At 39.7% G+C, this 16,479-nt stretch overlaps 1 protein-coding gene across 1 annotated transcript in view; it reads right to left on the reverse strand.

Annotated features, from left to right (window-relative positions):
- The window catches only part of LOC117304016 (methylglutaconyl-CoA hydratase, mitochondrial-like), a 60,427-nt gene that overhangs the window by 15,093 nt on the left and 28,855 nt on the right, over positions 1-16,479 (reverse strand). The window contains exon 5 of the mRNA XM_033788497.1: positions 3,261-3,317. Within this exon, the coding sequence (XP_033644388.1) occupies positions 3,261-3,317 (57 nt within the window). The remainder of the gene's footprint in view (positions 1-3,260; positions 3,318-16,479) is intronic.

Here is a 16,479-nt window from a genome sequence, read left to right on the forward strand (position 1 = left end):
TCCACTCAATGGGTCAATGTTGTTTTTTGAGTAGTTATTGCCTCAAAACCTCAAGGCATACGTGTGGCAAAATGGCAGTTTTTTAAAATGTATCTGTTACTGTGTGAGGAGTAGCTTTGAATAAATCATAATTCATAAATACCTCAGACAGTTTCGCTATTTCTATTGGTGGAGAGCGCGTTCTGTGGGTGTTTATAAACCTTTGTTTATGACCGATAAAAAGTGTTAATTCATGGGCGTGACACGCGACCTTGCTCCTGTCATGCCTGTTCTTATAAGACAGTTTCTTCATTCCTATTGGTCGAGAGCAACGGCTGAAACAGTTGTGCCACATCCGGCGATACGCGCGACGTGCACAGCATTCCCTTATAAGGAGTTGTTTACCCGAGGGCGATGGAAGGCTGTACCATTTCATAGCTGGAGGGGTGTTGTGTTGAAAGAAATCATTTAACAAATACAATTTTTGCATTTATTTCACTTTTTGACCAAAAAGTGATGATGTGTTTGACCGAAATAGTATTTATGAATGGGAATCAAAGTGTGTTGAATCGGTTTTCAACTAGTGGTTTAAACCCGCCGAGACCTGGTTCTTTATAATTTACCTCGACTTCGTCTTGGTAAAATTATCAAGAACCAGGCCTCGTTGGGATTAAACCACTAGTTGAAAGCCTCTTCACCACACATTGATTCCCTAATTTATTTACGTTAATTCTGAATTCTTCCAGTGCTGCTGTTAAAATTGTGACATGAGGTGATGCACCAACTTCCTGGCTTACAAATATATTTTACAACGACATCTATTTTATGGATCAAATCACCAAAAAAACTGCACTGAATCATGTAGTCTACTGTCGTGTCTACATGCACAAGTGGTTGGTTTTCAAGTAGTGTTACATATCAAACCTTGTTCTATTGCGCTCATAGAGTTATATATAAGAACTAGAGGGCGCACTGGCTTATATACGCGACCAGGCATGCGCGCAGGCGGCAATTTTTCTAAGTTGACAAAACAGGCATCGTACAGCGTGTGTTCGTGCGGCCATTTTGTAAGTGGCGTAACAGCATCGCGAAAAGCATTCAATAAACACAAACTCGAAAGTGTACTTCATATCCAACGCGCGTACAGAATGGCGCGCGTTTCTCCTTGCGGTCCCGTCGCGTTTGTGCAAGACGCATGACCAGTGTGCCCTCTAGTTCTTATAAATAACTCTATGATCGCACTGTTCTAATGGGTACCGGTCACTTTGGCACTTGCAAACACAGCACCTACAACCTCGACACCTAAACCCAAACTCGGCACATGTACAAATACAAACTCGGCACCCACTTGAAAACGTCAGATTTTCACACTGCATGGTAGGCCTCATTTTTATGTAAAAGTTTTGTCCCACCATAGTCCCCTTAAAAGCTTGATTGTGTTATACAGTTATCAGTAATAACATAACAAATATTATTGGGGCAAGGTTAGGCCTATGATATAGCACTGGATGAAAAAAATAACACTGAAAGGAGTGTGCAACAAATGATCTTTGGTGTGTGCACACCATAGCAAATCACGCTCAGAACTAGCATGGAGCTGTCGGACAATTAGTCCCCATCACGGCCGGTGCCTTTCGGCAAATCAGGCTTTGTTAAAAAACAAAAATCCATTGAAAATCATTAACCAAACTAAACACATAAACACTTATTAAAACTAGAAATTAAAAAAAACAAACTATAGGTGTTCGGACGTGTGAAAGGGGTTGTTTCACAAGTGTGTTCACTTTACTAGTCACAATAAAAAAAGTACCAATCAAAGCAAGCAATCGCTTTGGCCTACATGGTCACCAACATACCCATTTTTGTACGTAATGCCCTTTCATATGATGTATAGATTGTCAAAATAGCTTTTGTGGTTGAGGACATAGTGGTTGAGGACAATGTTTGTTGAAAACGCCTTGAAAACAGGCTTAAGCCAAGCTATTTATAGAAAGAAAAAGAAGAAAAAAAGAAAAAATTTTGTCGCCAAGTTACAAAATATCTGAAAGGGACGGAGAGAACCTTGTAATAAATGATCAAAATTGCAAAAAAATTCAAAACGACATGATGGCGTCATCATGACGTCATTTCGAGTTACACCTAGTTTCACCTCAGTCGAACCTTTGGTTTGGCAGACACACAGCTTTGGAAAGTGCACCTTTAAATCAATACCACGTGACACATGATGACGTCATCAAGCTAAGACGCCACAGATAAGTTGCTATTATGAAGGAGATTATGTATACCAATTTTGAAACAATTATCATAAACTCTGCCACAGACATATAGTAGAAGTGTATTTTGAGATGAGTTTCATCTGCCACTAGACAGCGCTCTTACATTTAGTGACGTAATTGGTATTATTTTTTTAAACCAGACCTTTGCCAGAGTTGTATTAAGTAATGGTAAAGCATCAAAAGGTATACATATCAACCTAAAATCCATTAAATAATGCCTTTTCAAAGTATGTTACAGGCAATTCCAGGTTAGACAGGTCAAAAGGTCACTAGAAGGTCACCAACGTATCCATTTTTGTAAAGTATGTAAAGCCCTTTAATATGATGTATAGATTGTCAAAATAGCTTGTGTGGTTGAGGAAATAATATTGACGACTTCAGAAGAGACTATACCGTAAGGGAACTGTATGTTGAATACGCCTTGAACGAAGACTATTAATTGTACGCTAAGCATCGCGCTCTATGGGTGAGCACTGGAGCGTGACTCAACACATGTTTTATGTGTACAATCTTTACGCCGACCAATGGTGACATTTTTCTGTGCTGTGTTTACAGAGTTTTTAATTTCCTTTCCGATGATGTATCGATTGTAAGAATCCGTCATGTGGATCAAAAGTTATGATTTTTTGAAATAATAAACTTTGACTTTTCATAACTCAAGAATGGATGACGTCATCATGATGAAACTTATACATTTTTCTTCTCCTAGTGAATATCTAACTATGTTCAAAGTTTCAAGTTCATACGAGTTTGTGAAAGTTGTCTTTGTTAGCGGACAAGGGACGCTGAGATGAAGAAGAAGTATGAAGAAAGAAAAAAAAGGGAAAAAAAACGAATCACAAATAAGAGGTGTTCTGGGCCGTTGCCCCGAACACCTAAAAAGAAAACGAACAAAAATAATAGGTGTTCCGGGCCGTTGCCCCGAACAACTAATTAATAAGTGCACAATAGTCACACATAACAGCACCGAGTGTCACTGCAGTTGTAAAGAAGACTGACACTTACCTCCTCCTGGTATAATAGCGAGTTTAGTCTCAACGAGACCCATCTTAGCTGTACTAGCTGGAAAATAAAAACACAAAAACAATGCCTTCAAAACTCCACAACTCACAAAGTGAGATAACTAATGTTGACAAGTTAATTTGTTTAGGCAGGCGTCAATTTGAAGCCTGGACCCACACTCTTCACGTCATCACCTTTCTTGCAATGAAATCTTCGTGATTAGAGAACAGCTGTCAACGTACATTGAGAAAATATGCAGCGACAGCAATGTGTTTACTAGTAAGAGGTTTAGATAGTATAACATATATCTGGAATGAGGTTGACATTCTACCCCCACATACTTGTAATATCTTTCAACCCCGGAAATTTGAGTCATTACCAGTCAGTTAAGAACTGCCCCTTTCGCATATGTTTCTTTATTTTTTTATATACATGTATACTGTAGAACATGGACAATGGAGATCGCGGCAAAACCTTTTTTAGAACTTAAAAAGAATCTCTCTTTTGGATTTTACTGCCTTCCCTCTCATTTATTGTGAAAAAAGACTTTTGCTTACTCGTCCAGCAGACTAGTACAGCACATTTGGAGAACGGGCAACAGCAGGGCAGCCGCTAATTTTGATTCCTGCCCGATGGCTTGATAACATATGCAAAAACCATCACCGATTAAATGGTGGACTGGAGAACCAACACTGAAATCCAATTCCCTTTTATTTTCGCTTATTTGTTATTGTTTTGTTAATTTGACATCCTAGCGGCTTCACGTTGCAGACACATAACAGCACCGAGTGTCATTTTGATTGCAGCAGCAAACCCAGGAACAAACTCTGTAAACACTCGTGTGCAGATAGACTGACAGTTAGACTTGACAAAACACAAGTACGACTGTTCTTCACTGTCTACGAAATGTAGTGAGAATTTGGTTAAGATCAATCGCTGTATATAAACATTAAATTTACTCCAAGAGTAGACAAACTCCCCACACATGCATATTCCGGTGACTTCAACATCTAGCAGGCGATCCTACCCCCCCCCCCCTTGATTTTTACTTCACACTGAACTCGAAGACGACATATTTTGAAGTTATAAAATCTGGAAATCTTGAAAAATCTGGAATACGCTCATGCCTGTAGTAATCTTTGAAGATAAACTTTTCTTCAAGTTCGTGCAAGTCGCCATTTTTTTCTTTTGGGCGGCACAAATTTTGTTTCTCTGCATAATTTACAAACTTAAACAGAGGAAGCCCCAGCGCAAACCTTGAACATCTGTGATCTTTATTGTTCAAACCACTTTCTTCACCACTTGTCATTAAATAAGAGCTGTATGAAGAAAATTGACTTGAATAGATTGAATGGGTAAGCTCAAGCATTATTATAAACTGCTCACAAAAAGTAAGGAAACTTTTTGTTATTATTTAATACTCTCCTTGTATATGGTATATATCAATGCAAAGCTGAACTGTTCCTCTTTAAAATGATACCACATTTGCAACGATTACATGTTGCTGAACTTGGCTACACGAATAACAATGAGGCAAAGTCACAAATCAAATGTGCCAAAATTACCATTGTCTGTGAAAGGTCAATAGGTGATGCTCAATATTCAAACCGATCAAGCTTTTCAGAACCATTAATGGTTTACACAATGATTTGCACCAGTGATCTCATCGGACACAATTAACCCTCATCTCATGAAAAACACCTTGATGGGTATTTGCAAGACAATATTCTACAGCCGAATGCAGTCCCATACTTGCAGACTCTTGGACCAAATGCCATCTTTCAAGATGACAACGCTCGCCCCCATCGAGCCCGACTGGTGACTGACTACCTGAAAAGTGTTGGGGTGCACTGGATGGATTGGCCCGCTAACAGTCCAGACCTGAATCCCATGGAACATCTGTGGGACCAGCTTGGTCTTGCTGTCCGCACCAGAACCACCAACACGTCAACTGTGGCTGACCTAACCAGGTTCCTTAATAAAGAATGGAACACCATCCCTCAGCAGCGCATCACAAGACTTGTGTGCAGCATGGAGAAGAAGGTGACAGGCTGTCATCAACGCCTTCGGATCATCCACTTGTTACTGAACTTTTTGTATCAATAAAGTGTATTAACATCAATTAGTTGTCTTGCTCTATATCAAACTTCTTGTCTCAATAAAGTGGATTAAGATCAGTAAGTTGTCTTGCTTGTTTGAACTACAGTGTCAAGTTGATTGTTCACACAGTAACACAAAATTGCTAATTTTGGTACATTTGATTTGTGACTTTGTCTTATTCTCATTAAAGGCAGTGATAAAACCTTTCTTGGTGACGAGTAATGGGGAGAGGTTGATGGTATAAAACATTGTGAGAAACGGCTCCCTCTGAAGTGCCATAGTTTTGGAGAAAGAAGTAATTTTCCACAAATTTGATTTCGAGACCTCAGATTTAGAATTTGAGGTCTCGAAATCAACCATGTAAACAATGGTAAACGCATACAACTTCGTGTGACAAGGGTGTTTTTTCTTTCATTATTATCTCGCAACTTCAATGACCGATTGAGCTCAAATTTTCACAGGTTTGTTATTTTATGCATATGTTGAGATACACCAACTGTGAAGGCTAGTCTTTTACAATTACCAATAGTGTCCACTGCCTTTAACATGGTCAAGTCCAGCAACATGTAACCATTGCAATTGTGGTATCATTTTGAAGAGGAACAGTTCAGCTTTGCAATGATATATACCATATACAAAGAAAGTATTTAATAATGACAAATATACAGGATTGAAATATGTTTCCTTACTTTTTGTGAGCAGTTTATATTTGGTTTGCGGTGTGTACATCTACTTGCCAGGTAGAGTTTGTTCTTAGAGAACTGTCTTGCTTTATTCTACTACTGCGGAGTAGATGTTCGCGGTTCGAGAGACTTCTCAGTTCTGAAAAGACTGTCCTGCTTTTTTAACTATTACCCGGGCGGATGATATAGAAAATAGGCTGGGACTACTACTTTAGCTTATACGTAGGATCGTGATTAACTGTACTACCGCCAAGTCAGTTAAATTGGGTTCAACATTTTGACTAGCTTGCTCTAGTCATCGTCAGGAGACTGAAGAGGTACGAGAAGAGATAAAGGTTCAGAGGATCCAGTGTAAGTCAATCAATGCTCTGATTAGTTGTGTGGTTGGCGGGTTCAGGGATATTGTGAGGGTTGCCAATAGCCTTGATTCAAGGCTGTTGGCGTATTGTGCCCTGGCCCGGTGGAAGTTAAACAATGTTGCACTTTAGATTCTGCCTTCTGATCTTGAAACAGCAAGCAATATTAATTTTTTATTTTTAGTTGCTCCCATCCGCCAAAAATACTATATTTTGGGGTTTGTTTAATTTGTTCGTTCAGTGTTTTTTTATTTTACTAATGATATTAGTCTGCTGAGCTTGCACATTTAAGAAAGTCACTATGGAAAAGGTCAATTTCGGTTTATTCGTTCCGCATTTACGTGAATAAGTGTAACGACGGACAATGGAGTCGTCCACGATGCATACAAGTAATATTATTAATATTATTTTTTGGAGGGGCAGATGTTTTTTCCTGTCGTTTTTTTTTATGACACTCAGGATAGTATGGTTATTTCAATAGTGAATTTTGTTTATTTTACAGTTAAGTTGTTAAAACAAGAAATAAATAAAAACACGGTAATAAGAGTCTCAGTCAACGATTCTGGTCAATAATGTGGCAGAGCGGCATACAAAGCAAAAATGTTGAAATGTTGTTATACTTTGTATCAAGTTACAACAAAGTGTAACAATGTTGTATGATAAGAACCCAAGTATTTACAATTGCGGCACATCTAAGGGAATTGTGGCTCGCCGACTTTGGACATGGAGTGGCTGGCTTGTGGTTGAATTCTGGGTTTACTTTTAGATGGTCTTGATAGATCGTTTTGGGGGACCGAACCCAAAACAGACTTAATCCCGGTAAAACTTAACCCTGCCAAGAAAATCTTGGTGTTAAAAAAACGAATCACCAAATTCCCCGGACTTAATTCCTAATAAAACTGTGAACGCTCGCCTGGTTTGTGAGTTTTTATGACAGTGGCTGGCTAGACTTTCATAACAAAAACATTAATGTCTTCATCATAGTATTTTGACTATTTATAGGTGGCGCAAAACTCCCAACAAAAATACTCAAAAAACATCAAAACTAAATCACAGTAACAGTTCCTTAACTTGCTGTTCATCCAAGCCAGGGTTTACTTAAAGTCCCAGCTGAACGAGGCAATAAACCAGCTGGAATTGTATTTATTCTTGTTCATAAAGTGTTTGTTTGTCATTAAATTATTTTTTTGAAATTTTTGCACTTCTGAATTTTTCGTAATAATCCATCAAAAATTTAGGCCCGAGTCTGACGATTTAAAAAAGCTTCTGCCGTTGGCGGCGCACTCCATGATTTTGATATGGCATGGTAACGTCATGTGTGGGAGTTAGCCCAGGTAAACAAATCACCACACGCTGCTAACGTACCTCCATGATTTGTGTATTTAACGTGTCTCGCCGCAGCTAAATAATTCTGGATTTACAAAAGTATCTACTGTAGGCAAAATGCCTGCATCTTGTGTCGTCGGTGGGTGTACGAGAACTATTTCGAAGAATCCAGAGATACATTTTGTCAGGTTCCCAAAGAATCCTTCAACCAGCACTGAATGGGTGCATTTTGTGCGTAACACTCGGTCGGATTTCAAACAGACCAAATGGTCAATGATTTGCAGTGCACACTTTACAGAAGACTGCCTGGATGACTCTACGAAGCTACAAAGCAGCATGGGGATCACACGTAACTTCAAGCTGAAGCCAGGCTCTGTGCCAAGCCTGAAGGCCCCAACCATACCTCCGCTATCGGCTGCAGACGATAGCCATGAAAGAGTTAGTGTTGACGCCGATGTGACACGGCCGACAAAGCATTCTGGTGCAGCCTTCAAGAAACGCCAGAGAACCCGGGTAGGGATGATTTATATCAGTCAGTTTCCATTTAATAGTATGACCAATCACTCAGTGGTAGTTAGATTATTATAGTTTATAACAATTGAACAAAGCATGGTTCTTATTATTCCTCCATGATTAGAGGTAGTAACCGACAGCATGAACAGTGCAAGTGTAACACGGAAAAGGATACAGTCAGAAAAAACGATGAATAAAACTAATAAAACACACTAACTGGCTTTAGGAAACCGGGTCTATACAGCAGAGTAAACACTTTATATTTTAGGCATGGAGTTATTCAGCCATGGATTCAAGCCATCGTTAACAACATTTACTGGGTCGCTGCCTCCACACTAGATGGGGATAAGGAGCTAATGCTTGCCAAATTTGACAGTGTTCACAACCATCTGTTAAACGTACACACTCATGATAACGCCATTTTCCCAAGATGTGCACATGGACCCTTGCCAGACCGTGAATGGCTAAAACCAGGTTAGAATAATTATCTTGTCAGCAATTTGGCACCCTAAAAGTGACTGAAAACTAGAGAACATACATGTAATAGTGTAGCTTGATCAAACTGTGCTGTATGACCCCCCCCCCCACAATTTTTTGGGGGTCCATTTGATACCAGTTATAAACAAATATTACAAATTTAAACCCAAATGTCATCAGTTTGCAAAACATTAAAGTTATTTTTTTTCTGATTTAGGAACCAAACCAGCACAGGAAGTAGGAAAAGTCCCTGGTTCCATACATATTCGGAAAGACATCCAGATGCTTTCCCCATCTATGCAAACATCCAGTGTGGAGGGCTTTCATTCAGTCATCAACCACTTCGCTCCCAAAATGTACGTCTTTTCATATGAGGGAATGCTGTCCAGGTTAGTGACATTGTACATGTACCTTTAGCAACAGTATGATTATAATTGATGACAATGGATGACCTGACCTGAAAATGACCTGAAAATAACATGGACTCGTCACATTGATGTGCCTGTTTGTCTTTACATAATATATCCTTTGTCCATCTTCTGCATTTTTAATAACTCTTTGGTTTGATGACCCTAAACATTTTTGTGTTTATCCTGTTGTATATTCAGCATTACATGTATATATTATATTTTTTTCTTATTTTTTGTTTTTTCTTATCATGTAGAATCTATATGGCTGCTCTGCATTATAACGAGAATTCAGGACGCAGACAATTAAAGACTTCAGAGGGCAACCTCCAGTACAACATTAAGTTTCCACGATCAAAGCAGGTCACTGGGGGGTATACTGTTCAGAAGCTCCTGGTCGACAACACATTTGGTAAGTTCAACACTTGCATTATGAAATTTACTATTTTTCCAGCATAGCATGCTCAATGGGTCACTGGTTTTCATAATTCTTCTACCTATAGTCATTGCTCTATACAGCAAAAAAAAAAGAGGTCAATATGAGGTCTTAAAAAAAAACACCGCTTGTATCATACTTCATGCGAATACAATTTTTGTCGTCGCAAATTTGCAAGGAATGGTTCGTATCCAAGTTGATTTGTGGGCAACTGCAGTGAAACATTCACTGCGAAAACAACCATGTGGCGTCAAACTTTGCTTTGCGTTCGCATTTGGAGAATCATGTCTCATTGTTGGATTTTATAGAGTGCATATTTTAATATTCATTAATTTCAGACTACGTCAAGAGAATTATTAAAAAGGCCGTTCTTCTGTGTCAACATAGAGACAAGACTTCCAGGCAGATGTACCCTCAACTTGTCTGCAATCCTGGGCCAATATCGAGTACACTGACCAGACCCAATAAAGACACTGCGGTACAATCATTTGTTTCGAGGTTTAACAAAATAACACAACCAGTTGCAAGAGCTGCCCCCATGCAGCAGGAATTAGCCACTGCATCATCTCAAGCCACACCAGGAGTGGTAGCAGATACACAAGTCAAGAAGAGTACGAAGAGAAAGAAAGGAAATCGGGAAGGTACTGATGTGCCACAAAGCACAACACGAGGGAAGAGAACCAAGTCAACTAAACAAGCTCCAGAATAACAACTTTTGGACACAGAAAACCCGGAAAAACTTTGGACATAATTGTTACTGTTTCTTCCAGCACCCATCACGCTGTGTGCATACAATATAGGCCTATCTGCAAGTACATGTACATGTATAGCCTACTGTACTGACGGTGATGACTGTAATACCTTCCACAGTGTGTATTCTCCTCAATACATAATTGTGTATCGCAGTATTTTTTACATAATACATGTAGTGGGTTTTTGTACGATACATGTATGCATACCATGTAAAAGCACATGTATGGTGTTTGTACATTTACATAGCAGTGGCAAGCAATAAACTAAGCCAGCTGGACAATTAGTGGGATTGTGGGACATAATTTGACTGGTCTTTGTTGGGTGATGTAACTGCCATTTGGCCAGCGAATCACTTTCGAGTGTACTGAACAAATTTCAAATACAATATAAAAATTATACCACTGTTGGTGTGCTAAATTCTTACTTGAGGGTTTTTCACAACTTGGTGGGGTGGGGGGGGGTTGGGGCTTGAGGTGGAGGTTTACCCACGTACTAGACTAAGTATGGGGGACATTTGCTGGGCTGGGTGTCATCTGCCGCATATGGGAAAAATACTGTAGGGGTTCACCATTATGAATTATTACAAATCAGCACAAGGTCTTTGGTTCAAGAATAAAATTTAATTTGATCACACTGAAAACATGAAAATTACCCTCGCATGTTTTTACAGAAGCCTTAAAATCCTTAAAACCTATCTCAAACAATATTGAAATGTACATGTATTTAATAAAGACACTGGACACCTTCGGTAATTGCCAAAGACAAGTCTTCTCACTTTGTGGTGTCTCTCTACACATGTATTGACAAACTGGTGAAAATTTTAACTAAATTGGTTGTTGAGGTTGTGAGAAAATAATTGAAGAAAAACTCCATTGTCGCACGAAGTTGTGTGCTTTCAGATGACATCAAGTATTTATCTGAGAAATTAATTCTTTCTCAAAAACTATGTGACTTTGGAGAGAGCTGTTGCTCACAATGTTTTATGCTGTAAAGAGTTCTCCATTGCCAAAAAAGACCGGGGATGAGTACATGAAGCAAGGGGGGACAACAAAATAATCATGTCACCTGGTGAAGTAGAAATTAAAAGTTGGTATTGATAATAGCATTACTATTGGTTAATCGAATAAATAATGGGTGAAGAGGATTTTTTGCAGTGGACATTATTTCATTGAATTTGTTTTTGACAGATCTTTTGCAAGTTATTGGATAGTTTGAGAATTTTGTTTACTTATACTATATGTACCCCCCCCCCCCCTCCAGCCCTCACTGCTAAAAATGGTATTCTTTAACAAGAAAAAACATCTAACTTTGAGAAAATATTTCTTTTTCTCAAAATATTTTCTCAAAATATTTTCTCAAAATAAGATGTTTTGTTTTGTCTCATTTCAAGAATACCATTTTTAGCAGTGCTCCTCTGGTTACGCCACTGAATGATGTACATGTTCATTAGGCCATCTCACACTAATCCAGTGGAGGATACCGAAATCCCTTGTAGAGTCCATTTGGGTGGGGGAAAGTTCGTCTGATGGCATCCATGATGCAGGAGGGTAGAGGTACTCTATTGAAGCGTCCTAGATATCCCCAGCACCATCTCACCACTTGCCGATAAGCAACATGACGATATTTTCTGTAAATTAAGTGAAATTAAACCATCAATACTTTGTCAAACAGAATCTTCGGCTGGGCCTTGTACCCCAGCATGGGGTGCAACAATTAAAATTTAATAACAATGCAGCTGAAAACACCAATGGGGTCGGGAAGAGATGTACATATCTGCTTTTTCATGGAAGACTGAAGGATTATGTCATTCTCTGCAATGCACAACCTAAGCATATTTAGTTGGTCTGAGCGAAAGAATTACACATTGACCAATTTCCAAATGGTAATTTTACAAAGAATGTACTTACTGATCTATAGTGTGCCCTCAACAGCATCTCTGCCGTAGTATGCCCGATACTGCAGATAAGCTGTCTCCAGCACACCAGGATGGAGGCACACAGCTTCAAACCAGTCATGTGAAGCTAGACACTGGTTTGCATCTTCCAAGTCAATTTCCAGGGTTGTCATTTTTGTCCTCGTTTTCTCTACTTCCTTGCAGCATATTCAGAGTTCACTGCTAATGGCTGTTGGAAACAGTGACCACAAGAACACCTGAAAAAATGGAGGAGAAGATTGTAAACATGGCCAAGTTTATGAATGAGCGTGGACTCTTCATTTAGGCTTGTGGGTGTCAGATGCAAAGAAACCACTGCATTCAATGCTCGGAATGGAATCTGGTACCCTAGCTCCCCCCCCCCCTGAAAATCAACAAGGCACCAATATTTGCTTGTATTTTTGTGGGATAGGTAGAAGGCTTCCCATTTACAAATATTACGTTCTGGGTGCTGTATAGTTTTTGAGAAATTAGTAAACAATACAAAAATAGTGTGCGTCTTATCATAAAGCAAGGGTCTCATGCAGTGCATGTAGTGTCCAGTGACGAAAATTGTTTTTGCATGTAAAAACGTACAAACCAGCTAAATTGTAAAAACTAAAATACCACAACTGGTAAATCCGTTTTTACCTTCTAACAAACTGAGAGACAAAAATTGTTTTTGTGACATTGTTTTACTCGTTTCTCAAATGTAATTCCGTGGACATTGTGTTTTGTGTTCACAAGACCATTCTCCAATGACACGTCCTGCTATAAATTATACGATGATTTATTTTTAAGACTGAGAGAGGGTTCAGCTCAGTTTCCAACATTCTCTAAACTTTAAAGTCCTTTTTAATCCCCCGACGACAGTGTATACGTGCAGAAATTGGGAGCACCAATAAACAGTCATGAAGTGATTCCATTGATAACTCAATAAATAAGGAAGGCACATTACCATGCTGTATTTAGGAGTCGATCTTGGTTGTTGTCGCCGGGTTCGTCTGGTGCAACGTCGGCTACTACTACTGCAAGTGGTTCAAACCGATACGGTTCTGCGCCACGACGATCCTCTCCCTCCGCTTCGTCGTCACTTCCCTCCCCCTCTCTCTCCTCGAGAGAGCTTCTATGGTCGCTGTCACTATCAGCAGTGGTTGTAGAGTACACATCTTCTTCATCAATGCTAAAATCTTCCCATGATTCGTCACTTTCTGACATTTTGAGAACTTTCACCGGTGGAACTTTCGAGTCGACGATAGAAAACTTGTTGCGTGTTCACTATAGCAGTGCATATACACAGAGTAGTACGCTGACAACTAACAACACGGGACTCCCACACATGACGTCACACGGATTTAGCCGAGTTGGGTGACGTCACGGTGCTTTTCGCGAATCTAGCCGAGCGGCCCAGCCGAGTCGTGGTCAGAATCTTTTTTTTTTTTAATGTAAATAGCATTTGTTGGGGATGTACCCGGTACTTCAATATTTATTAAACACTTGTAAATAGATTACAAGCACTAACTACAAACGTTTTCTCTCGTTCAGCTGGGACTTTAATTCTGTCATTTAAAAAAGACAGAAAATGTCAAGTTGCGCCGTCATTGACGGCATCGTTGCCGCTTCCCGCTTGCCATTATTACCCATGAGAATGCGACTGGGCTTCCCTCCCGGCCCGTTGGACAACTTACGATTTTTCGATGATCAATTTTTCATCACGATGTCTGAAAAAACATCTCCGAGTTATAAAAATGTGTAGTGTGAACACATCTTGCACTGCTCCGTGTTAGTGTGGAACTGGATTAAATTTTTAGTCTCTGGGTTAAACAATTTTTTTTTAGTGTGAAAGGAATCTCCAGGTCAGTTTTAATCCGTGTAGTTGGTGGACAGGACTGCCTGGTTTCTGAAGTTGATATTTTCTATGTTTGTATTTATTTTAAACACATTAATTAATTAATGTAAAATCATAATTCATACTGTGTGCAACCGATCAAAATATCAAGGGTTATTTACCAACATAATTATTTGTTTAATTAATTTAAACTGACTAATCATGGTAATTTACCTGCTTCTTAGTAATTGTATTGTATGTTTGCATAACGCTGTTACCATTTGTGTTTTGATGTTTGTAAATATGGCTGAATTAATAACAATAACATTACAACTTGTAAATTAGGACACAGGTCAAAGGCAAGTTGTAAATGATATTTGAAGAGAAAAAAAAAATATACAAAATATATATATATATAAACGAAAGACAGTGCCATTAACTATTTCCACTGGGCAAAACGTGTGTATGAAAAAATAAATTCTGGTGGTTTTAATAAAGGAGAGAACATTTTTTTGAAACCGACTTGATATTTAAAAAGAAACAACATGAACCAGTTATTGGACCTAGACGAACGACGTTGATATTTGCTTAGCTAGCTACAAGTATGCTATTTTACAGATGAGACTATTCTCCAGCTTTCGAGGAAAACGCATCATTTTTATAAACTGCAGTTTATTAAAATACAAAAGTGATGCAAACACTGATTTCTGGGGTGAAAAAGTACCACATCAGTAAATGTTTGCCGCTGCATGCCCCCACACACGTGAAAGTCATGAAGCCTTATAAAATCTGCGGGAAAGCACCTGTATAAATGCATGCGTTAAGGTTGCCTACACTGCCGTCATTAAAAGGCAAATCTTGAGTGCGACGGTTTATGTGATAGTAGAGATGAGATTGGTACCTAAATATGAACGAAAACACGGGTGAATTCGCCGCTATCATACCACGCGTGCGTGAAGTTCATGCTGCCTGCTGATGATAACGATCCCGTAATTTCTTGAATGCTTTTTCGGCGCTGCATGTTATGAGAGCGAGATGGTAAGCTAGTGCGTCACGACAACGTTTTGGATTGAAAAAAAAAAAAAAAATAGATTACAGAAAAACACAACAGAAGTTTTTTTTAAAAGTTTTTAAAAGCAAAGAAAAAACATGCATGATCAAAAGAGTGTCGGAATTTGGTTATAACTTGTCGACCCGGCACGCTATTTAATGCCTGGCTAGAACCCTAGGTGGAAGGGGAAACTTAATCATTGGCCTAGTAGGAGTAGTAGTACATCCATCTCTGTGTATTTGCCGGCATATCTGAAAAGTTGATTGACATCCCTTGATCCTTTACCGTGTTCTAAAAGGAAATGTATCAACTGCACCATTGCACAAAGGTTCTAAAAAGATCAACAGATTCAGAACAATTGAAGATTACTTTTTGTTGAATAGTTATCCGGACGGTCTGCAGACTGGTCACAGATATTCAGTGCATCATGTTTATTCATTAGCCTATTGACACTCCAACAATAGTGCCAACCCAGTGCACCTTATTAACTGTGCTGCGCTTGGCCGTACATGACCGTTCTGTCTGCAGACTGTCTGCACTCCTTGGCAACACAGACTTGCCAGAATGGCTGCATACTTTCTGCAGAGGAACGGCTGGGGAATTTCGACAAGGCCCCTATACCACCAGCTGGGCAAAGGGTGAGCTACCCTAAGACTTCAAGGACGCGCTATTATTAATATCCACAAGCGTAAAGGTGATTGATGCATCAGAGACGACACTGCACTGGTAGCTCACTCACTTCCTGACATTCAAGAAATCCTGAACCGCTTTGCACAATCAGCAGGGGCCTTTGGGCTGTCAATCAACATCAAAAAGACAGAGATGCTACATATATCAACCTGCTCTGGTCAAACCCCTATGAAGCCCGACACACACAATAGCCCCTCCACCGTCCTACCCACAACGACCCGCGACATGCCTGCCACGGAGTCGTCCTCTTTTCGATGAGCCCTACCAAATGTAAGCGCCCAAGGCCCGAGTATGTGGGGATGGAGGGAGGGATACTCTACCGGTAAGTATTCGTTCGTAGACCCCATCCACACTTCTGTTGGGGGGGGGGGGGGGGTCTACTTCACTCTACTTACCGGTAGAGTTGAATTACTAATTTGCATAGACTCTCACCGAGGAAAGGTGGTGGGTGTACGCGATGCTACTGCATGTCTAAAGGGGGTGTAGGACCCCGGTGCACTCAAAAGTTAAGAGAACGCTTCGCGGCCGCTACACCTCATAGTGGTCCATGCCCAAAGGGACAGGGGGTGTCGTCCCCACGGGTGAACAAAACATTAATAAGTATTGTTAGCACTGTAATACCTTGGAAAACTCACCTAAACACATGACTGACGAGGTGGAGCTTGTTCTGGCTTTGCAGCTTGGCTGGCC

This window comes from Asterias rubens, chromosome 2 (assembly GCF_902459465.1).
Source record: "Asterias rubens chromosome 2, eAstRub1.3, whole genome shotgun sequence".
NCBI classification, from domain to species: domain Eukaryota; kingdom Metazoa; phylum Echinodermata; class Asteroidea; order Forcipulatida; family Asteriidae; genus Asterias; species Asterias rubens.